This window comes from Mytilus trossulus, chromosome 4 (genome assembly GCF_036588685.1).
Source record: "Mytilus trossulus isolate FHL-02 chromosome 4, PNRI_Mtr1.1.1.hap1, whole genome shotgun sequence".
Classification (NCBI taxonomy): domain Eukaryota; kingdom Metazoa; phylum Mollusca; class Bivalvia; order Mytilida; family Mytilidae; genus Mytilus; species Mytilus trossulus.
The window spans coordinates 12,493,025-12,518,131 of NC_086376.1; the positions used below are offsets into that span (position 1 = coordinate 12,493,025).

General features: G+C 30.5%; 1 protein-coding gene across 3 annotated transcripts in view; it reads right to left on the minus strand.

Moving 5' to 3' along the window:
• Positions 1-117: 117 nt before the first annotated feature.
• LOC134714703 (breast cancer type 2 susceptibility protein homolog) overlaps positions 118-25,107 on the minus strand; it is a 55,107-nt gene continuing 30,117 nt past the window's right edge. For all 3 annotated transcript variants that reach the window (XM_063576203.1, XM_063576204.1, XM_063576205.1), the window contains 16 exons: positions 24,792-25,096; positions 24,034-24,105; positions 23,049-23,145; positions 21,229-21,381; positions 19,909-20,088; positions 19,260-19,410; positions 18,399-18,508; positions 17,763-17,879; positions 16,334-16,415; positions 15,775-15,871; positions 14,119-14,221; positions 13,594-13,694; positions 13,113-13,191; positions 11,993-12,181; positions 1,778-1,870; positions 118-1,234 (listed from right to left, as the gene is read on the minus strand). In XM_063576203.1, the coding sequence (XP_063432273.1) occupies positions 1,064-1,234; positions 1,778-1,870; positions 11,993-12,181; positions 13,113-13,191; positions 13,594-13,694; positions 14,119-14,221; positions 15,775-15,871; positions 16,334-16,415; positions 17,763-17,879; positions 18,399-18,508; positions 19,260-19,410; positions 19,909-20,088; positions 21,229-21,381; positions 23,049-23,145; positions 24,034-24,105; positions 24,792-25,096 (2,100 nt within the window). In that variant the 3' untranslated portion in view covers positions 118-1,063. The remainder of the gene's footprint in view (positions 1,235-1,777; positions 1,871-11,992; positions 12,182-13,112; positions 13,192-13,593; positions 13,695-14,118; positions 14,222-15,774; positions 15,872-16,333; positions 16,416-17,762; positions 17,880-18,398; positions 18,509-19,259; positions 19,411-19,908; positions 20,089-21,228; positions 21,382-23,048; positions 23,146-24,033; positions 24,106-24,791; positions 25,097-25,107) is intronic.

The window sequence follows — 25,107 nt, forward strand, 5'->3', positions numbered from 1 at the left end:
AATATTTAAAAACTAATTGTCGATAGCACTAAAAAGTAAAATAGACTTGTTTGTATCATCTCAGGTTTTTTTTAAAATTTGAATAATTATTTGAAACATACATTTTCATTTCAATTGCAATAAAAAAACTAGAGGCTCTAAAGAGCCTGTGTCGCTCACCTTGGTCTATGTGCATATTAAACAAAGGACACAAATGGATTCATGACAAAATTGTATTTTGGTGATGGTGATTGAAGTTCTTACTTTACTGAACGTTCTTGCTTCTTACAATTATATCTATAATGAACCTTGCCCATTAGTAACAGAGAAAAATATTTGGTAAAAATTTACATAAATTTACCGAATTAATGAAAATTGTTAAAAATTGACTATAAAGGGCAATAACTCCTTAAGGGGTCAATTGACCATTTAGGTCATGTTGACTTATTTGTAGATCTTACTTTGCTGAACATTATTGCTGTTTACAGTTTATCTCTATCTATAATAGTATTCAAGATAATAACCAAAAACGGCAAAATTTCTTTAAAAATTACCAATTGGAGGGCAGCAAGCCAACAACCGATTGTCCAATTCATCTGAAAATTTCAGGGCAGATAGATATTGACCTGATAAACATTTTTACCCCATGTCAGATTTCCTCTAAATGTTTTGGTTTTTGAGTTATAAGCCAAAAACTGCATTTTACCCCTATGTTCTATTTTTAGCCGTGGCCGCCATCTTGGTTGAATGACCGGGTCATGCCACACATTTTTTAAACTAGATACCCCAATGATGATTGTGGCCAAGTTTGGTTTGATTTGGCCCAGTAGTTTCAGAGGAGAAGATTTTTGTAAAAGCTAACGCCGGATGACGACGGACGACGGACGCCAAGTGATGAGAAAAGCTCACTTGGCCCTTTGGGCCAGGTGAGCTAAAAAGGCAAGGAATTAGAATTTAAGTAGTAAATAACCAAGTATATTTTAACATTATTGAAACAGCAAATCAATAATTGAAAAAAAATGAAAATGAATAAATCTCACAATTAAAATAGAGGATTTTATAATGACTTTTTTAACATGATTTATTATCTAGTCAAGCTTGGAGGTTTGAAAGCTTTATGAATTGATTTTGTTGATGACAGCAAGATGGGTGATATTGGAGAAGGTGATGAATAACTCAGCAAGGCAGCCATCTTGGAAGTTGTCTTGGGATTGTTTGGTGTTTTGCTTTCCAGTAAAATTTCACTGCTATTTTTCTGCAAATATAAAACAAAATATGGTTATGATTGTTAAACAATTAAATAAAATTAAAGAATCTTAGCACTTTCACATAACCCACAAACCCACAGTGTCACTGCAGAAATAAAATAACTGTAAGAAAAAAAAATTGTTCAAGAAAAAGAAATTGAATTATAATTTCCTGTCGATATACACATCTACATAGTATGTCCTTATTATCTACAAAGTTTCATGAAATTTTGTTGTGTGGTTTGAAAGGAGGTGCAATGATAAGAAACAGGACTGATGGACAGACAGATAGACAGATAGTTGCGTGGGGTATAATTATATAAGTTACAGGGTATTATATATAATTTTGTGCTCCTTTACAATGAGTGTCACCAATTAACTGATCTACAATGAATGAGGGCGTTCGTTTCTTTACAAAGAATAATTGTTAACTATGAGTCTTAATGTTTACTCAATAGTAAAACTTATCACAACAAAATTTGTCAAATGTGTGGCATTAAAACCCATGAAAACGAAAAATACATGTGTACTTCACAATTTATTTGCTTTACCTCAGGACTTTTATTTACAGAAGCCAGAGAATTTCTTGCATTAAGCTTGTCATGAAGTCTCTCCTTTGCTTGTATCAGAAACTCAGTTTTCTCCTAGAATATAAAATATTACATGTAAATGGATTAGCAAGTAGGAAAATTACTACTCTTCCCAACATTTGGACAAATGCCTTTTTTATCCTGAAATATTCTGTGTTGATTTATCAATTTTCTCCTTTAATATTTTGCATAGCCAATCAAATGTTTGGCTTAAACTCCTGAAGATGATTGATCCAGAAGATGGTAATTTGGTCAGAAAATAGGAAAAATAGAAAATGAAAGAAAATTTATTATGCTAAATATAAAAACTAGAGGCTCTCAAGAGCCTGTGTCGCTCACCTGATACTGTATTTACTGATGTCGGTCATCTCGGTTGGTAGGTGGGGTCATTAGACACTTTTTTTAAATAAATACCCTAGTATTGTGGCCAAATTTGTTTAAATTTGGCCACTAGTTTTAGAAAAGAAGATTTTTGTACAAGTTACAAAAATGACGAAAAGTTGTTCAATATTGACTATAAAGGGCAATAACTCCTAAAGGGGTCCTCTTACAATTTTGATCATGTTGACTTATTTGTAGATCTTACTTTGCTGAACAGTATTGCTGTTTACAGTTTATCTCTATCTATAATAGTATTCAAGATAATAACCAAAAACTGCAAAATTTCCTTAAAATTAACAATTTTAGGGCAGCAACCCAACGAGTTGTCGGATTCATCTGAAAATTTGTGAGGGGTTAGATCTTATTCTGGTGGACATTTAAATCTTGAAAGATTTGCCCTAAATGTCTTAGTTTCAAAGATATAAATCAAAAACTGCATTTTACCACTATGTTCTAATTTTAGCCATGTCAAAATTGAACCCAATTTTTTTAATCACATCCCCCTTTCCCTTATTCCAAAACTAATCTCAATTAAAATTTCTAATGAAGTTTGCAACAATAACTACTCATTTAAATAAATCATAAAATATTAAGATGTAAAAAAAATGCTTGTTATCACTGAATGGTAAAGATTATTTTAATTTATCAGTTGGTAGTAAAAGGTGAATATACATTGTATATTGTATATAACAAAGATTTAAGTTGATTCTGGACAAAGAAAGATAACTCAAATTAAAAAAAAATCTTGCTATTGCACAATATTGTGCAATTAGATATTTCTTGCTTACTATTCTGGACAAAGAAAGATAACTCTAATTAAGAAAAAATTGGCTATTTCACAATATTGTGCAATTAGATATTTCTTGCCATTGAACAATACTGTGCAATTGAAAAGACTTGCTATTGCACAATACTTAATATAATAATTTTAGATCCTGATTTGGACCAACTTGAAAACTGGGACCATAATAAAAAATCTAAGTACATGTTTGGACTCGGCATATCAAAGAACCCCAAGATTTCAATTTTTGTTAAAATCAAACTAAGTTTAAATTTGGACCCTTTGGACTTTAATGTAGACCAATTTGAAAACAGGACCAAAAATGAAGAATCTACATACACAGTTAGATTTGGCATATCAAAGAACCCCATTTATTCAATTTTTGATGAAATCAAACAAAGTTTAATTTTGGACCCCGATTTGGACCAACTTGAAAACTGGGCCAATAATCAAGAATCTAAGTACATTTTTAGATTCAGCATATCAAAGAACCCAACCGATTCATTTTTTGTCAAAATCAAACTAAGTTTAATTTTGGACCCTTTGGACTTTAATGTAGACCAATTTGAAAACGGGACCAAAAGTTAAGAATCTACATACACAGTTAGATTTGGCATATCAAAGAAACCCAATTATTCAATTTTGATGAAATCAAACAAAGTTTAATTTTGGACCCTTTGGGCCCCTTATTCCTTAACTGTTGGGACCAAAACTCCCAAAATCAATACAAACCTTCCTTTTATGGTCATAAACCTTGTGTTTAAATTTCATAGATTTCTATTTACTTATACTAACGTTATGGTGCGAAAACCAAGAAAAATGATTATTTGGGTCCCTTTTTGGCCCCTTATTCCTGAACTTTTGGGACCTAAACTCCCAAAATCAATACCAACCTTCCTTTTGTGGTCATAAACATTGTGTTTAAATTTCATTGATTTCTATTTACTTAAACTGAAGTTATTGTGCGAAAACCAAGAATAATGCTTATTTTTGAACTTTTTTACAAGTAACAAGTAACAAGGTACGAGACTCCTATCGGTCATCACCTATTTAACTGAAAACTACTTTCTTTTTATGACTATGGCTACCGTTGAGTCTATTTCTGAACTGAAACAGCTTATTATTGGTATAGACGGAAAAGTAGGAATATTATCCAACAAGCTAGACAATATAGAGGACCGCTTCACACGCATAGTAACAGAAATAAAATCTGAGGTAGATGAGGTTAAAACTGATGTTAAAAACACAAAACTTGAGGTTCAAAAATTACGGGAGGACCATCTTGAGCTAGAAAAAGGTGTTGGTCACATTGAACTAGAAATTAACAGGGTAGCAGATAAGAAGTTAAACATATTTAGAACAAGTCTAGAAAAAAAAATTTCTATTCTGCATGAACAACAGGTTTTATTAGAAAAACATGAGAGAAAATATAACGCCCTTATTTATGGAGTGCCAGAAAGTGATCATGAAGATATATTTGAAGTTCTTAATACTTTTTTCACCCAAGATCTAAAAATAGATAAAGAAAAGGCTGATAGCTTCCCTTTTGCCAACGCTCATCGTATTCCATCAAGGCAAACATCAGACCAGATAAAAAGGCCTTCTCCTATTATAGTCCGCTTTATCCATCATGGAGACAAACAGTACGTCCTATCAAAAGGTTATAATTTGTCAAACAAACATATGCGCATTGTTGATGATTTACCCCCAGTCATGAAAGAATCGAGGCATGAGCTCGCAAAGTTGGCTTACACAATTAGGAATGAGGAACATCTGCAAACAAGAATCAAGGTGGTTGGAACCCGTCTTCTCCTACAAACACGTACAAACTCAAAAGATAATTGGTTTCTAAGGAGAGAGGCTCTCTGTTGCTTACCTTATAAATGAAGATTGTCTTTTTTGTTTTTGCCTCCATGATCAGATGATACACTTAATGTACTTTTGACAATATACTGACGGTCATTAAATAACAAGCACATACAATGTATATATTTTCTTCTTTTGACAAGCATGCTTGTTATTTATTTAAAATTTTCATGTTTTATCGCCAGCTATTTAGATCTATAAATTAATATATATCCATGTTTCTAAAACTATGTGCCTATTATATATATTTCAGGTTTAAAAAAAAGAACAGTAAGTAAAAAGTGTGCTTGTTTGATGTTTTTGCATTTTCTTATTCTTTTTTTGTTGTTTTGTGCTTCTTTTTTTTTTTTTTTTTTTATGCGTGCTTATGTTTTGCTATTTTTATGTTGTGTTTTTGCTCTGATTTTTTTTATTTTTTGTTCAGCTTTAGAAAATAGTTGCATTGTATTAGCTTTTTTTGATTTGCAAATTTCCTGCTTTTGCTGTGTATTTAAATCAGAATATATGCCTTTAGCATGTTTAGCATGTTGTTATCAAACTTGATAATTCACCGTTTCAGAAGCTGAAGGCCATTATTAAAATAATTACTCTTGAAATTAAGATGTACATGTACAAAACTTTAGCCAATTAAGTTACATTATATTATTATCAAACCAATCAAAACAATTTGGTGTACGTTTTACTAACATTGCTATAGATTCTGAGATGGCGAATTAATCTTATATTGATTTATATGATATATAGGTTCCTAGATAAAAGAGTTACTTCTGTACACATGTAATGTCGCGATATAACATGTATAACCATGACTTACTTACATGTATCCTGGTACAGAATATTAATTGGTCCAAAATGACGGCTACACATAATATAATATGATACTTGTACATAGTCAGACACATACATGTGTAAAAACAGGAATAATACATAGTATTAATCACAATTTATAATGATACAGTACTACAAAACAATGCCGGTTAACATAATCGTTAATTTAGACTTTATAATTTATATAGCTTTTTAATTAACAGTGATAATTAATTCATTTATAACTTATATTAAAATTTAAAGCAGGCCTTTCTTTTTCTGAACACATGGATAGATGAAATTAGAATTAGCATAAAGTTTGCATTATCTTGAGTCCAATAAGCTATGACTTCATATTATGAATAGGAAGCTTTGATATGCATTGCAATAATTTATTACATTGCTCCTTAAAAACAGGTAGTAGTTGTTAAGTTGCTGTTACATATATTGTTTTCATTTACATAATCCACTTTTATGACTAAAGTTTCAGGTACTATAGTACAGATTTCTTAATGGATAATATTTATACCAAAGATGTTCATAAACATGCAATGAAACCTTTACAGTGACACTACAAAATAAAAATAACTTTAACCAAAACATCCTTATATCACACTTTAGGAAAAGTAAAGACAAAGATAATTATCAAGATCTAACAACACTCTACTTTTTGCAATCAAAGGGAAATAACTCAAAAGATATTCATTGCATTTGGATTTTTTTTTTTTTTTAGTTTGAAACAAGAGCTGTGCTCAGTATATTTAAATACTTAAAAAAATATTATTTAATCAAGGATTCAAAAGAATGATGAGTACAGCTGATTTATTCATAAATCAAGTTATATTTTCTGACCAATGAATGATCATTTCATAATGTTAACCTTTGTTCAAAGTATAACAATCCCCCCTTTTTTCTCACAACAGACTATAAATTGTAATTTCAGTAAGCTGGGTGACTATACCATTTGTAGGTATATATCCTGTATTTATTGACTTACTCATATTTATTATTTTCATTTATTTTTTACTCATTTTTTTTTCATTTCTTTTCTGTACAATGTTTTATTATTTTCTTTATTATTTTATTGGCAAATATACATGAAGATATAGAAATTTATAGCAGAAGTATTACAATTAACATCATGTTTGAATCAGAGACCAGACCATTAGTACATAACATACATTGTGTTAAATTTTCTTTACTTATTGTCAGTTGTGTGGGACTTTTTCTGTCATTTTATATAAATAATGTTTCAAACTGTTTATGTCATTTATACTCTAAATGAAAAATAATCTTATTCAGATTGTCTCATACAACTGCCAAGGACTTAATTCAATTGAAAAGCGAAGAGATGTTTTAGACTATCTAAGAGCAAAAGATTGTAGCATGTATTGTCTTCAAGATACACACTTTTCTGAAAAAGATGAACAATTTGTTAAGAATCAATGGGGTGGAGAATGCGTCTTTAGTTCCTTTTCTTCAAATCAAAGAGGAGTGGCCATTTTATTTAATAATAATTTTGAATATAAGATTTTACAAAGCAAAAAAGATCAAAATGGAAATCTATTAGGATTAAATATTAAAATTGAAGATAACAATATTACTTTAATTACATTATATGGTCCAAATAGTGACAGTCCTGATTTTTATGATAAAGTTAGCGAAATAATTGAAGAATTTGATAATCATACTGTCATTGTGACAGGAGATTATAACTTAGTGCAAAATCAAGACCTTGATACTTTTAATTACTTAAATATAAATAATCCAAAAGCTAAGGAAAGAGTGTTAGATATAAAGGAAATTTACAACTTAACTGATCCATTTAGAGAACTATATCCAGAAAGTAAAAGATATACTTGGAGGAAACCAAACCCTATAAAACAGGCCAGACTAGATTTTTTTTTAGTTTCACAGAGCTTTTATCCAAATGTACATGACTTAAAGATACAAAATAGTTATAGATCAGATCACTCGCCTATTATTTTACAAATAAAACTTAATAACTTCAGAATTGGGAGGGGTTTATGGAAATTTAACAATTCTCTTTTATATGATCCAGATTATATCCATATTGTAAAAGAGGTAATAAATAAAACTAAAGAACAATATGCTTCTCTTGTATATAATCGAGAAAACCTAAACTTAGTAGACCCTAGTGAAATTGAGTTCACAATAAGTGATCAATTATTTTTAGAAACATTGTTAACTGAAATAAGGGGGAAAACAATATCGTATGCTTCATTTAAAAAGAAAGAAACAAATAAATTAGAACATTTGCTAGCTGAAGATATAAACAAGTTGGAAGAAATAACCCAAACAGATGAAATTTTGGAACAGATAGAAAAAAAGAAAACGGAACTTAGAATTATCAGACAAAATAAAATGAGGGGTCAATACATAAGGTCAAAAACACAATGGGTAGAAGAAGGAGAGAAACCGTCAAAGTTTTTCATAAATTTAGAGACAAAAAATTATGTCAATAAAACAATTCCTAAATTAATTGATCAATCAGGAAATATAATTGAAAACCAAAAACAAATTCTAAACGAAGCTAAAAATTATTACAAAAATCTATATTCCAAAAATGAGACTATAAAATCTATTAATCTGAATAATGCTTTACCCCATAAAGATATACCAAAATTATCTGAAAATATGAAAGAGTCGTTAGAAGGGGAAATATCATTTATAGAATTGACTGATGCAATTAAAAGAATGAAAAATGAGAAAAGCCCTGGATCTGATGGATATACAAATGAATTTCTTAAATTTTTTTGGATTGATATAGGTAAATTCATACATAGATCAATTCAATATGGCTATAATCAAGGGGAAATGTCTATTACCCAAAAACAAGGAATTATAACTTGCATTCCAAAAGGTGACAAACCAAAACAATACATGAAGAATTGGCGGCCAATCAGTCTTTTAAATAATATATATAAATTAGCATCAAGTTGCATTGCAGAAAGGATAAAGTCAGTTTTAACAATTTTAATTAATAATGACCAGACCGGATTTATACCTGGTAGATTTATTGGTGAAAACACCAGATTAATATACGATTTACTACACTACACTGAAGAAAATGATATCCCAGGCATTCTCCTCCTCATTGACTTCGAAAAAGCTTTTGATACAATATCCTGGATTTTCATAGAACAAGTTCTTGACTTTTTCAACTTTGGAAATTCCATAAAACATTGGGTTAAAACTTTTTTTACAAATACTAAATCAGCAATAACGCAGAATAATTTTCTATCAGATTTTTTTACAATTGAAAGAGGTTGCAGACAAGGGGATCCTTTATCTCCTTACATTTTCTTGTTATGTGCAGAAATTTTAGGAATATTACTTAGAAAAAACGAAAACATAAAAGGTATTACTATTGAAGACTCTGAATTTTTGATATCACAATATGCTGATGACACCACACTTATTTTAGATGGTTCACCAGATTCCTTAGATGCATCTCTTTGTGTTTTAGAACTATATGCTGAATGGTCTGGTCTCAAGATGAATTTAGAGAAAACAAAGGTAGTCTGGATTGGGAAAAAGAAATATAGCCAAGATACAATGTGTGTAAAGTGGGGATTGGAGTGGGGTTCCAACAGATTTACGCTCTTGGGTATTAAATATTCAGTAGACTTACAAGAAATGGAAACACTAAATTTTGAACCCAAATTTAAAGAGATAGAAAGAACAATGAAAAGCTGGTCTAACAAATACTTATCCCCAATTGGAAAAATTACAATAATTAAAAGTCTTATAATTTCAAAGCTCAATCACCTATTTTTAACTTTACCAAATCTTAATAATGGATTGCTTAATCAATTCATAAAAAAATTATTTGATTTTATTTGGGATGGTAAACCAGACAAAATTAAAAGGGAAACAATTGCTCAAATATATGAACTGGGTGGACTTAACATGTTAAATCTAAAACAATACATCAAAGGATTAAAACTAACTTGGATAAGAAGAATAATCAAACAAACTAATAACTATTGTAAATTACTAACTTGTACTGAAAAAATTGAATTAAATGAATTATTCTTGGTAGGTCCAAGAACACAAGTTAAAAATCCTTTTTGGCTGGAGGTTTTTAATGCTTGGACTGAACTACAAACCAAAGTAGTTATTAAGAACGAATATGATTTTATCGCATCTAATCTTTGGAATAATAAAGAAATTAAAATTGGTAATCAAACCCCTCTGTATAAAAAATGGACTGAAAAGGGCGTCTGGTTAATAAATGATTTAATTGATAATGATGGACATTTAATGAATTGGCAGGAATTTAAAAAAACATATGATGTTGATACCAACTTTCTTATATTTCAAGGAGTAATGTCAGCTGTTCATTCCTATATGAAAAGTCTTAATATTAAAAATAATCAGCTTATGAAGCCTTATGGGCCAATTATACCAACTACTATTTCTATATTTATGAAATCTACAAAAGGATCAAAAGACATGTATAATGTTTTAAATAAAAAAATAACCAATATCACATCACAGGAAAAGTGGTCTTTAATCCTAAATAGACATAATATTATTTGGAATAAAATATACAGACTTCCATTTTACATTACTAAAAACTCAAAATTACAGTGGCTCCAATACAGAATTAATCACAGAATTTTGGGAACAAATAAATTTCTCTACAAAATTAAAATCTCACAAAACAATAAATGCACTTTCTGTTCAGACTCAATAGAAACTATTGAACACATATTCTGGACATGTCCAAAAGTTTTTGATGTTTGGGAAGAACTTAATAAATGGATATTTGCAAAAGTCCAAATTGAACTACCACTTAATTTAGATATTGTCTTATTTGGGATATTAGAAAAAACAGAAAAAAACTACATTAGAAATCTCATAATACTATTAACCAAATATTATATATACAAAACAAAAATGCAATGTGGACAAGTAAATAGTGTAGCCTTAAAAAATTACCTTAAAGAAAATTTGTTCATTGAAAAAATAATATTTTATAAAAATAAACCATTGCAAAGAGCGTACGCCTGCTGGAACCCCTGGCTCCAACTAATAGAATGATTTTATAAGCAAACTCTCATGTAATAAAAATATCTACCCAATCCATGTTACCTTTGATTTAGATTTTCTATTCCTTTTTAAAATTATTAATAATATCAATATACGTTTATAGAAGGATTCAAAATATCAACTTTATGTACTAGTCTCGATTTTGCTGATGTACTATGAACTTATTTACTATAATTATATTGCATATATGAAGTTCTTTGCCAATAAACACATTACAAAAAAAAAAAAAAAAAAAAAAAAAAAAAAAAAAAAAAAGAATAATGCTTATTTGGGCCCTTTTTTGGCCCCTAATTCATCAATTGTTTAAACCAAAACTCCCAAAATCAATCCCAACCTTTCTTTTGTGGTCATAAACCTTGTGTCAAAATTTCATAGATTTCTATTAACTTAAACTAAAGTTATAGTGTGAAAACCAAGAAAATGCTTATTTGGGCCCTTTTTGGCCCCTAATTCCTAAAATGTTGGGACCAAAACTCCCAAAATCAATACCAACCTTCCTTTTGTGGTCATAAACCTTGTGTTAAAATTTCATAGATTTCTATTCACTTTTACTAAAGTTAGAGTGCGAAAACTAAATGTATTCGGACGACGACGACGACGCCAACGTGATAGCAATATACGACGAAAAAATTTTCAAATTTTGCGGTCGTATAAAAACTGCAAAATTTCCTAAAAATAACCAATTCAGGGGCAGCAACCCAACAACAGGTTGTCCGATTCGTCTGAAAATTTCAGGGCAGATAGATCTTGACCTGATCAACAATTTTACCCCCGTGTCAGATTTGCTCAAAATGTTTTGGTTTCAAAGATATAAGCCAAAATATACATTTTACCCCTGTGTTCTATTTTTAGCCATGGCGGCCATCTTGGTTAGATGGCCAGGTCACCGGACACATTTTTTAAACTAGATACCCTTAGGATGATAGTGGCCAAGTTTGGTTAAATTTGGCCCAGTAGTTTCAGAGAAGAAGATTTTTGTAAAAGTTTACGGGCGACGGACGCCAAGTGATGAGAAAAGCTCACTTGAACTTTCAGGTCAGGTGAGCTAAAAATGAAAATGAAAACAATATCTTTATATTAATTTGCTTTTTTTTCTTAACAACACATTGCATTTTAACTTCTTACAATTGTTCCCCATTTTTTTTCATATGGCACTTCCATGGATGGGACTAAGAAATTTATCTCTACCCTTAAAGTATATAACAATTACTATTATAGTTCTTTTTTATTGAATTACAAAAATAAAAAGTCCAATATTTTACCTTGAGTTTCTCTTTTAATTTATCTATATGTTTCCTCTGACTTGGGTACTGGGGAGATTGTGACAGGACAGATAACTCTGTAGAATAATCCAATACAGGTAGACTTATAGATGGATAGTTAGATTTGTCACACAGGTTACTACAACAACAGATCACACCTTCCTGTAATGTGTCCGATAAACCACAGTGCTGCAAAATATATAACTCTCTATAAATAATACATTTATTAATATTATTAGCACAAACTTTGCCTGATTAAAGGATTGGACAAAAAATTAATAAAACACAATATTTTTCTTTCATTTAAAAAATTGAAATAAAATACAAATTTTTATAGGATATCCATCCATTCAGAAATTCTTTGTATGATAAATCAAATTTCTATTACCAATTTTAATGTAATTTCAGCAGAATAGGATTGACAGAAGAAATTTCCCTTCCTATTCTAAATTTGTTTGTCTTTGTCTTTATGCGAGTCACGAGACTTTATCCTTTAGATTTAATAGTACTTACTGAATTCCTGAATTAACCTCCTCCAAACTTTAACTAACTGTCAGGATTGATAGAAGGAAGCTACTTCTAATTATTTCTTAATTTTCGAGTTTTTTTTCCCAAAGTTACAGACTTGTTTTATATGATTTAAGTAAATGTTCACATCTTGCACCATAACTTGAATTTGCTTGGATTAGAATACTGGATACTTTATATAATTGTTGGAATTAGTGAATCAACAAAAAATATCTAACTTGTAGTTCAAGAGTTATGGGACTTTGTTTGTCCAATAAATAAAAGGCATTATTTTAATAACATCCACTAGCTCTTTGAATCAAATTATGCCAACTAAGCACAATTGTTAGGATTGGTGAATGTAGATTCACATTTGATTTTGAAAATTTCCTGGTTTGTCATTCCAGAGTTATGGGACTTATAACAGCCATATTTATACCCCTTAGGGTATTCTGATTCATGTGTTTCAATAGAGTCAACTTATTTGGTTCTTAGTTAACACCTTCTAAATATCCCATTTTATTCGTGCAACAATCTCAATATGCATTTTAAGGGTGTATCATGCACTCTTGGTGTAGCTGCTTATTACATTATGATATTGTTACATGAATACCTTTACTCCTCCCCAGAACTTGATACCAATCAAGTCATCATTGATATCTGCTACATACACAATGTCCTGTTGTTTCCCACTGAAAAGGAGAACAAGAAATAACTTAAACTTAAACATTGAAATCTGCTACATACACTTTGTCCTTTTGTATCCCACTGAAAAGGAGAAATAACTTAAACATTGAAATAAAGTTTGACTTTTTAGTACATTGAAAGATCAATTCTGTGAAGATGGCGTGCTTTTAGGTTTTGAATAGATAATTTTTAAAACCAACAATTATTATTGTAATGTTAAACATCTTCTTTTTATGTTTATATTCATTAGACTGCTTTCAATAAATGTGACAATTTCTTGATATGATATAATTTGTTTACTGTTTACTTATACCCCAGATATAAGATCACAAAACTTTAACATTTGCTAATGAATGGTCACAAAGCTTTTACACATATCAATTTATGGTGCCACTAAATAAACTAACCTGTGTTCAAAGTTTGTATTGTTGACCATTATTACAATGCCCACTATATCTGCTTCTTTGAAGGCAGGTCTCTTCCTGACAATGTCTTGTTTTGTTAGTACCTGTTCAAATATGGAAAAAAACTGAAAATAGATTTTCATACATTTCTCACCATAATGTCAGCAGAAAAATCATTTTAAACTACACCATCAACGAAAATAAAGAATACGTTTTACACCATCTCTTCTTATTATAATAATTATTCAACATTTTGTCACTTTAACACAGCCATATAGTAATTTCTAACACATCTCCAAGATACCTTTATGTTTCCTCTAGATTTTATAGAACACATCTCCAAGGGACCTTTATGTTTCCTCTAGATTTCATTGAATAATCTTTTCTACGCTAAATAATTAACAGGATTAATTAGGAGGATCTAAATATCGGATGCAACATTCCATTGTGTTCTTGGTGTTCTAGAAATCTAATTTCTACTGTATGAAATCTATCTAATATAAATATAAGTCCATGTTTAATTCCTACCTCTCTTGGTTCATAAATCATATCCAAGATATTGTCATCTAATGCTAATGGTTTGAACTGTGTTTGTTTGGTTGTTGTCAGCTGTACTCCACCTGACCCAGACCTGAAATGACAAACATACCAGATTGTTCTGTTAATGGCTTTATCACATATTTTTAGATACTAAGATAGGATATTGAGGCTTTAAATAACCTTTGAGTAATATGAAACATCTAAAATATGTTATACAAGATATAAGAAGATGTAGTATGAGTGCCAATGAGACAACTTTACATCCAAGTCACAATTTGTAAAAGAAAAAAACATTATAGGTCAAAGTACGGTCTTCAATACATCAAGCTATAAAGGGCCCCAAAATGTTTTAATTTGATTTGTTAATGTTTGTTTAAGAGGGTTGCTCAAATGTTATGATTAAATAACATTAAATATATGTGGACAAAGAAAGTTCACTTTATAGACATTATCTGCTTTTAATAAGTTGATTTCAAATTCAATGCATGAATAAATAGAAAATATTTGGCAAGCAAATCAAATTTTTTGTTAAACATACATCATAAAACAGTTAAATCAGCATTAGGCCACGGTTTTTTAATTTGTTGGTTTACGGATTTTTTCCATAAAAAAATCGGGTCGGTCGGTCGGAAAAAAAAAGAAAAAAAATATCTTTCAAAACAGAAAAATATGCAAAATAAATATATTTTTCACCTCACTAACAAAATGTTTGTCTTATGTGCTGTTTTGTCATCATTTCTTAACATTTAGTTCAATGAAATATTATTGATCAGTCATCATGAACATCGCATGACATCTTTAATAACTTCCTGTAAAAAAGGGGGGGTGGGGTGTGCACGGACAAAGACGAAATTAAATCGTCATTTCACAAACAAGAAAAAAGATTCGCGTAGCTCTCAATCAATTCCAGAAAACTTGGTAAATAATGATCTTCAATCACAAAAACTGATAAAGAAAAAAATGTAAAAACGTCGTACAAAAATAAGTTTCAACACACATGTCGAAAAACGTAATAGACTCGTCCACTGGAAAAACGACAATATCGGGTTAATTAGTTGTCATGCAATCCGGTTTTTATCCCAATGATCGATATTTTTTATTATCTATGAAACAAGAAAATTTCAAATGATTTGTTAATATTCAGTACTTTAATTGATGTATTCCACCTGTTCACATTTGGAAAAGTCTATTTCTCTGACATGATGCATCTTGCGGACTGATGACAAATAAGGGAAACGAACTTATTTTGTAATAGGTTTTAAACACAGGTTTCGTTCCGCAAAATTTTTTGCGCAAAAGACATTTCAAGGTCAGTTATAATTGATTTGTCTATTTTTAGAAACGTAAATTGGAAGTTTTATTTTTCACCTGAGTTTTTCACAACAGAAAGTGTTATCAACTTTGTTAATGATTAATGCATTTCATTTCATAAAAAAAGAAAATTTTAATTATTTTTTAGTGATAATGCATTGATAAGGGTAGGCGGGAATAAAAAAGCATGAAACTAAATTTTTTTTTTATTCTGAAAATCGGCAAAATCGGGTCGGCGGATCCGTAAACCAACAAATAAAAAAACCGTGGCCTTAGAGCCTTTATAATAAACTAATCATTTTACTTTTATCTCACATATCTGAACAAGCTTACCGTGCAGGTGCTGCTGACAAACTGTAAGCCTTATATCTGTGTCCTTCTTTGAGATCATTGTGAGTAGAAGTTGGTCTCCATATTGATAACAAAGAGGCTGCAATAACACATGGAAGTTAAATCAGGACAAAATTTGAAGAGTTTTCTTGTGGTATGTCAAAATATTGAAAACATAAATTAGTAAATACAAATCTGACACTCTTTTTGAAAACTTTAAACTTCATAATGAATACTTAGTATCCTATATTCAAACAAGGACATTCCATAGTACACGGATGCACCACTCGCACTATCATTCTTTATGATCAGTGGACAATGAAATTGGGATCAAAACTCTAATTTGGCATTAAAATTAGAAAGATGATATCACAGGGAACATGTGCACAAAGTTCTATGTCGATTGGACTTCAACTTCATCAAAAACTACTTTGGCCAAAAACTTTAACCTGAAGCAGGACAGAAAGATGAACAGATGGAAGAACGGATGCACAGACCAGAAAACATCATGCCTCTAGGTGGGGCATAAAAATGTTTTATAGAAACTAAATAATAAACTCACACATCTGACTATCAGTATCTTTCCTACAACATCCAACAAGTCTGACTTTCATTAATGGTATTACATTTCTCTGCTGGTTCTTCTATAAATAGAAACATAACTTAAATGTGAAAAATAAATATTGCCTTAAATAGTTGTCTATCACAAATAGCAGTAAAAAAATATGTTAGATGACTCCAAGAAGTCCCCAAATTGTGATGAAAACAACATGTACTTTTCTTGTTATTTGGTGTATTTTTGTAGAATTTTGAAAGGAGTCATGATATTGGAAGATTTTTATTAATGGCCTTGAAATTAAAACAATGGTGGAATCAACAAGAGGCTCTCAAGAGCCTGAATCGCTCACCTTAATTTTTTTGGTTAAATCTCTCATCAATGATTATTTTGGCTTTTCAATTTATTTAAATGTTCTTTGAATCGTCCTATTTTCTTCAAAAGCAAAAAAAAATCATTTTCTCCTATGTTCTATTTTAGCCATAGGAGCTATGTTTCTTGATATGCAAGGAAATGAAATATAAAATTTATACTACATTTACTAGATACTCTGAAACTCATTTAGCCTAAGTTTGGCTGAAATTGATACAGCAGTTGCAAAGGAGAAGATTTTTTAAAGTAAGTCAACATGATGAACAAATTGTGAAAAAAGTCTTTAAAGGGTTATAACTCCTTAAGCGGTCAATTGAAAATTTTGGTCAAATTGACTTATTTGTAGATCTTACTTTGCTTAACATTTTTGCTGTTAACAGTTCATCTGTATCTATAATAATATTCAAGATAATGACCAAAAACTGCAAAATTTCCTTAAAATTACCAATTAAGTGGCAGCAACCCAACAATGGGTTGTTTGATTCATCTGAAAATTTAAGGCCTGATAGATCTTTACCTAATGAACATTTTTACCCCATGTCAGATTTGCTCTAAATGCTTTCGTTTTTGAGATATAAGCCAAAAACTGCATTTGACCCCTATGTTCTATTTTAAGTAACGGCGGCCATGTTTTTTGACGGATCAAAATTGAAGCACACACTTTGTGCAGCATAATCTACGGAACAATCATGCTAAGTTTCATTCAAATCCATTCAGTAGTTTCAGAGGAGAAGATGTTTGAAAAATTGTTAATGACGACGACGACGGACGCCAAGTGATGAGAAAAGCTCACATGGCCTTTTAGGCCAGGTGAGCTAATAAAAAGCAGTTTCAGTAATATTAGCACAGTAAAACATTATGTACTATAAATTCAGAAATTATTGCAAGTTTTTTTTTATTAATGCGAATGGTGAGTATTACATTCTGATACAAGATACATTTATTTGTGTACACAGATTTTCTGGAAATATGAATAATTTATAACTTCACATTTTTGTCTCAAAAATCAATTTCTTAATTTACAGTCTGCTTTTTAATTTTTCTGATTTATGCTTTACTATACCTCGTCTCCATCATTCCAAATTTTCTGGAATTCAGAGTTCATCTTTTGTCTTTTTTCTTCTTGTACACATCTTTGGTGTTCCATCAACAGTTCTAACTGATCACTGCTTAAATATGTCTAAAAGATGTGGGAAAGCTCACTTTTGATTGATAAATACATATAGGAAGATGTGGTATGAATGCCGTTGAGACCACTCTCCATCCAAGTCACAATTTATAAAAGTAAAACCATTATAGAATACCTTCTTGCTTTAAAACATTTTCTTTTTTCATTTTAAAGATATGTTAACATATGACACCAAATAATACCACTTTAAGGTGTTCAGATTTATTTATGAATAATTTGTTATTTGTTTGTTTTTGAACTTTCAATGATTGAATCTAATTGTAATGTCAAATATCTGTGCTGTTGAAAAATTCCTACTGCAGAGGCATACAAATAATTTCATGCAAAAAGAACATTTTTTTTAACACTGTTTCTAATGGAATACAACAGTTCTTCCTAATAGCTTCATATTATGCATAGTCACATTTTGTTTTAATAATGAAGAACCAAGTAATGGTTAATTACAAAATAAGAACAAACATAAAAAAGAAATAAAACCTGGTTTTCATAACTTTAACTATCTCTCTTTACCTGGATATCATCAGGATGTTTAGCAGAATTTATTGCCTCATATATGTCTTCACCTGAGCTGAGTTGCTCTATCTCTTTACATGAATATTTCTTTCTCTTTATACATCTTTCTACAATTAATGGGAAACTTTAATTAATAGATATATAAACACAGTAATATTTTTTATTAATTTCCTGGAAATCAAATAAGTTTTAAACCAGTTTATTCAAAAATAAATTTCTTTACTAAGCAATTGAAAATAACTGGCTTTAAATAAATCTTTATGATTTTTTTTTTTAATAGCGTTACAATATTGTGTACAAAATCATGGACCTTTTACTTCATTCCTGTTGACCTTCAGAAACAGTCAAAATGAAAAACAGCAATAAAAGCACTGTATCTTTGTTTTGTTACTTATTTCCTATATTTCAATGTGGTATCATTTACCTTAACACCAACATCCTTGCTTTCCAATACTTCAAACTTAAAGATGTCATTCAACTTTAAATGTATTACAGCAGATGGCATTGAGTGTATTGGTAAAGGTAGATTCTTTGGTTAGCTTGCTTGTTAGCTGATACATGAAGTCATTATCAGGTTAGATAAACTACCCTTCTTTCGGAGTAGTCTTGTTCTACAGACAGATAGATTACTTATCTGTTGGATGAGTCTACTCTCAAAGGAGGGTAGTTTATCCTTCACAGTTCAGCTAACAAGCAAGCTAACCAAAGATATTACCTTTACCTACACACTCAATGAATTCTGCTGTAATTTCAGTATTTTCTATCCTCTGATTTCCTTGTTGCATAATTGAATTGGTGCTCTTTAAGTTCTTACATTTAAAGTTACACCTTCCATTAAAATAATCATATAGTCCATACCTTCCTTATTATCTTTTTCAAAGCGACTTTCTAATTGTTGATACAACTTTTCCATTTTCTCCTGTTGAAGTTGTTGAAATGATTGTTTATATTTTTCTTCCGCAGCATAAGATCTAAATATACAGCCACCAGCTTGTAACTTCTCCATATACTACAAACACATATATATTACAATTATTATAGGTTGCTCCAAACTATCTTAATAATCAAAATACAGACATCCATCTCTTATTTATATAGATTAATTTACTTTTATAGGAATTTTCAAATAATTTTTCACTTTATTATGCTTATTTAATTTCAATATAATTTGTTTTTATCTTTTTAATACCAAAATTTTATAAGGAGAGTAGATATCAAACAATTTCTTTTTTACTGTATGTTTAAACCTTTTTTCTCTTTTAGTAAAAACCAAACAATATCTTTGAGTAATGATAAAATTCTCAGCAACATTGTACTTATCTTTAGTCCAGTGTCGAACAATAAAATTAGACATTTTAATGCTTTTAGTATGCATCAGAAAGGATTAATATTTCACAAGTTAAACATTGGAGTGTTTTGTACATCATTATAGAATTTAGAACCCTCTGTTGCCAAAGGTACACAAGGAGGGGTGTGGGCAGTTTAAAGTCCTATATTATAATCTTACCATGGTAGGATATTTCCTCACAACCACGACATCAACACAACCAATTAATCCACCTTCTCCTTGTATAGATGTCAAAGGTACACAGAGAGGGGTGTGGTCAGTTTGGAAGCCCAGTATGGAATCCCAGGAGGCAGGTCTTGTAGAATTGGTACTTATTTTCAACATTAATGCTTCTGGTGCCTGAATTATCAATTAATCATTATAGTATAAAAACACATACTAAATTATTAATGCTTATTTTTAAACTGTGACAGGTGAGATTTTAATAAACAATGCTAAGAGACTGAGCTTATTGATTATTATTTTTTTACATATAATCTGATTTGACATGTGTGTCAAACCTTTTCTTTCATATGGAAAAGTATGCTCTTTTTTTTTTTTTTATACCAAACTAAACTTGTTAGATGGTTTTTATATATTGAAACATTCAAAATTTCAATATATAATTTTCTGATGGCTCATTGTCTGCAGATGTTAATTATTTTTGACTACCAGGGTAAGCAAATCGCAATAAACAGTGATGTATAAAAGTTTGTTGAGAAGCAATTTTTTAAAGCATAAACTGTAAAAATAAACAAGCTACTGCTAACTGATGATACCCCCACCTCAAGGGGATAATTTTAATAGAGTAAAAATATGTAAGTGTTCGTTTAACAGGAAGTTGTTGAGTGATGAATCTGAAAACGCATCACACAATATAGCTGACTTGTATAAACCTTGAAACCAAATTTCAGAAATTCTTGTATTGTAGCTCCTGAGAAAAATGTGACGAAAGTTTTAAACTTGGCTATCAGGTGTAAAATAATACAAGTGTTCGGAACACAGGAAGTTGTTGAGTGATGAATCTGAAAATGCATCACACGGTGTAGCTGACATATATTAACCCTGAAACCAAATTTCAGAAATCCTTGTATTGTATTACTCAATTTATTTCACTTGACTGGGCGGAGTTTAACCAGTTTGCTCATAATAAACCAGTCCATCTATAGTTAGGGGTTTAAGGAGAAACTCAAAAATGAAGTGTCCAGTCATTGTTTTGTAAATTCCTTTGATGACACTGATAGGTGATTAGAAATCAGTTATAATTATAACGGTAATCATCCTTATCACACACATCTTCACATAGACTGTCCTTATGCAAATTAAAACGTAAGCTCCGCCCGATCAGTTGAAATAACATTGGTAATAGTTCTTAAGAAAAATGTGACAAAAAATATTCATGGGACAGACAGACTGACAGAAGGATGGATGGATGGACAGACAGAGGTAAAACAGTATATCCCCCCTTTTTCAAAGCTGGGGTATAACAACTTATTTTACCTCAAGTGGTGGACAGGCATCCTGGGAACCAGTCAGTTCAGCTCCAGATATACATAGTTTATGTCCAATCTGTATACATCCTTTGTTAATCAGGTTAGACAGGGGACCATCAACCTTAGCTTTAATACTGTACCAGCCATCTGTTAGAGATATCTGGAACGAAAATAAAGACACGTAAAATGAGTTTACATAAAATCCATAAAAAAAAATTAAGGAGAAATCAAAAGTTCTTTGACTGGTCTACATTATTCATTCAGGATCAAATGAAGATGATTCCCAAAACATATGTCTTAAATCAAAGAGCAGATTGCTCTGAGGGATATGATTGCCATTGTTTTCAATGACACATGTATACATTTACACATGTAGCTGGATAATATTATTTTCAAAACTAATTCAACTGCACATGTAAAATGTAGGTAATTTGAAGTTACAAAATAGCCAATCCTGGATTCAAGTGTATGAACAATGTATTCATTGTGTTATATTTTTGTACTATCAATTCCAAGATTACTTTTCACAGCAGTCAAAGCAGAGACTCTGAGTGAGAGAAGGTATTTCACTTCGTATCTTATCACCTATTTACCTACGATAATTCTAGGATGAACCCCGTTCCTAACTCTTTTAAAAATATTTGATTTCCTTGGGATCAGTTGTCATGACTCCTTTCCATACACATTCCTCGGTTAAAATTGCGGTCGTATTTAATATAACACAACTTTTATAGACAGAACAAGTTTTTCTAAACATGTTTTGTTTACAAAATTTAAGTTACTTCCGGAAGGGAGACAACTCAAAAAGATAATATGGAAGACTCCATTTCGCCGTAAGGAGTGTTGCGATTTGGACTTACATTTATTTTAATTTAAATGATGCATATGATTTAAATTTATGAAACAAAAATAACCCTCAGTAGGAGACAAACATAGAAACGATCCCATGAGATTTAAATCAATCAATTGAGGTGGGAATGATCAATCCAGAGCAACCATTCAATCAAATACCCCTTGAAGTCAAGAAAACTATATGCATGTGCATAATTACCTAAACAAACCCTGGAGCAAGAAGTATAATTAAATTTTAATTAAACAACCCAGATGGTTCTCTAATTCTATATGGAAGTACTCTATTAAATATCAGTTTGATAACGGTGACATACAAGAGAAACTCCACTTCAGTTCTTGTATGACAGAAATAGATTTATCGGATTTCAGAGAACTCTTGCATTTTTATCAAAACTGGGGAACTCCCTCTAACGTGTTTCTAAATTTATACAAACACTAAATATAAATACTGCTTAATTCTGAGTTTCCGTGTTGTTAAAAATACGCATATAAGTCAAGAGAAATATCAAACATGAAGCTTATGAAAAGAACATTATATTAAAGTTGTTTAAGTTTAATCCATTTGTTTGTTTTTACCTTTTAAAGCAAGACATTCATAAGAATCTGCGATGTTCCTTAATGTTTAGAATAAAACGATTGACGTGAGGGCAATGCTCTGAGCCACCGGTGTAAGTCTACAGACTGCTTGAAAGCAATCGTATCCCAAAAACTATAATCTGAATCATACATTCTTAATTGTATTATCTGTTGATGTTTTACAAAATTCTCTGCAATTAATTATCGTGTAATCATATTGGCTTTTTAAATTGACCATCAATATATTGATAGGGCCTAGGTTACAATCAAGGTATTTTTTTTTCTTTTCTTTACATCACAATCAGTATCCCTAAACAAATAATTTTGTACAAAACTAATACAAACATGATATTCCTAATCCTGCTCAAAATTAGCAACTTGTCAAAGATATTTTCATACCTTAGGTTCTTTAACATCCGTTGTGATATTAGATACACACAGAACCATTCTTTTACATGGTGTATCATCTTTCTCGCATATCTTCATAATAGCAGACCTAGAAAAAATAGTTTGATGCATATAGATTCTTACATTGATACCAGTGGATTATCGGATTTATCCAATCGAGATAGTTAAATTATCAATTTTAAAGTCTGAGCCGCCTTTTATAATTTAACTATTGAGATTGGATAAATCTGATAATCCACGAGTAACTATGTAAGAATCTGTTTCTCTAATGATTAAAAAGACATTTTCTATTTTTGTTAACCGAAAATCCCCTTCGAGTGCCTTTCACATTGCAAGAAGATGTCAATTTCATTAACACCTGTTATCATAATTTGATTCATCCAGTTAGCTTAAAAGGTCATGACCCTTTAAATCATCCAATGATCTTTTGAGATCACCAGCAACCACACGTTGATTAAATTTTTTTATACAATGGGTTCGGAAAGGGATAAAATTCCATTGAATTAGAGAAATGTATTTATATCACTATAATGGTAGATAAACAAATGTGATTATGTGTGATACTTCATTTTCAATTTCTCTATTCAAATGTAATATTCTGCCAAAGTATCTAATATGTGTCAGGATGTCCCCTGCAGTTGTCTAAATGTTTTTGATTTACCAGTGTTTGCCAGATTTTCTGTCACATATAATTGAGTTGATACTAACCAGCAGATGAAATCAAGCAAAGAATTCCACTCATATCGGTTCTAGTGGCAATCTTGAAATTGCAGTGAAGTCAAGAGTTTTTTTTCTCCCTGTTGAAAGCATCAGTCACTTTGAACTGAAAAGCAGCAATAAATGCCCTGCCCATGTGCTTTTTGTTTTCATGTAAAAATAGTAATTTGTCCTCATTTGATACACCATAGGCTTCTTTTCTATTATATGTTTGATTCTTTGTGAACTTTGAACCCATGAATATTATCATAAAACCAACCTTTGACATTTATCTATTTCTCTATCATATCTATATTTCATCTGTAACATCACAACCTCTGGTGTCAGACATCTATAATACATTTAATATTATAATGTCAATATTATATACTACAGAGATATACATAATGATTTTGTACATTTGAAAATTGTCAGCTATATAACTTTAGTTGAATACCAATGGAAAGCAACATACATTGTCAAATCTTGTTTCCATTCAGGCTATCTCTTTTCTTCATTAATGCAAGAATGCCATAAGATTATTTTTTTTTATCAATTGTAACCCTTTTACCTTTTTCATATAATATCCTGCTTTTTGTGAAAAGTGTTCAGTCTGATAACTTTTTGTGAAAAGTGTTCAGTCTGATAATAATAAGGTTTATCTATTTGAGGGTTTCCTTTAATTAGAAAAATCAATCGTATCAATGTAGCATTTATAAATAAATGAACCAACCAATATCAGTATATATAACTTTTGTCATTGTTTTATAGATAAAACATATGTATGTATAATGCCTGCCATCTCCAAATAATTTAAGTATGAGAAGCCCTCAAAAATATTCAGGTGAAAAATCAATATAGCAGATTCACAACTGTATGTACAAAAATCTGTGTAATTAATTGCTGTTGAATTATCTGAAGTCGTATTCAAGCAAATTAACATAAAGTGTGATGACAGAAGTGACTCTTATATGTTGCAACCAAAAGCTGGATTCTAACAGGCCATGCTTTAATTTCCATAGATAATTGATATATTACCTTCCAGCAAACATCACAGCTGAAGTAACCTCATAAGCTGCTAACTTCCAAACTACCCATCTATAATGGTTATAGAACCATTTCTCCTCCAGCAGCTTACAGTCTACATTGTCTATGGTCAGAAAAGCTTGGTAAAACTCATCCTTCCCTGCATAACCTTTATCATCAGGAACCAGCATAGCTCCATCTCCAACAATAATATGGTGGACATTTTTGCCATAAAAGTCAGGAAGGTAAAATTTATGGAGGGCTGCATTACTACATCTTACTTTTCTAGTTGAAGGATGTATATGCCTCATGGCAGACTGAAAAATAA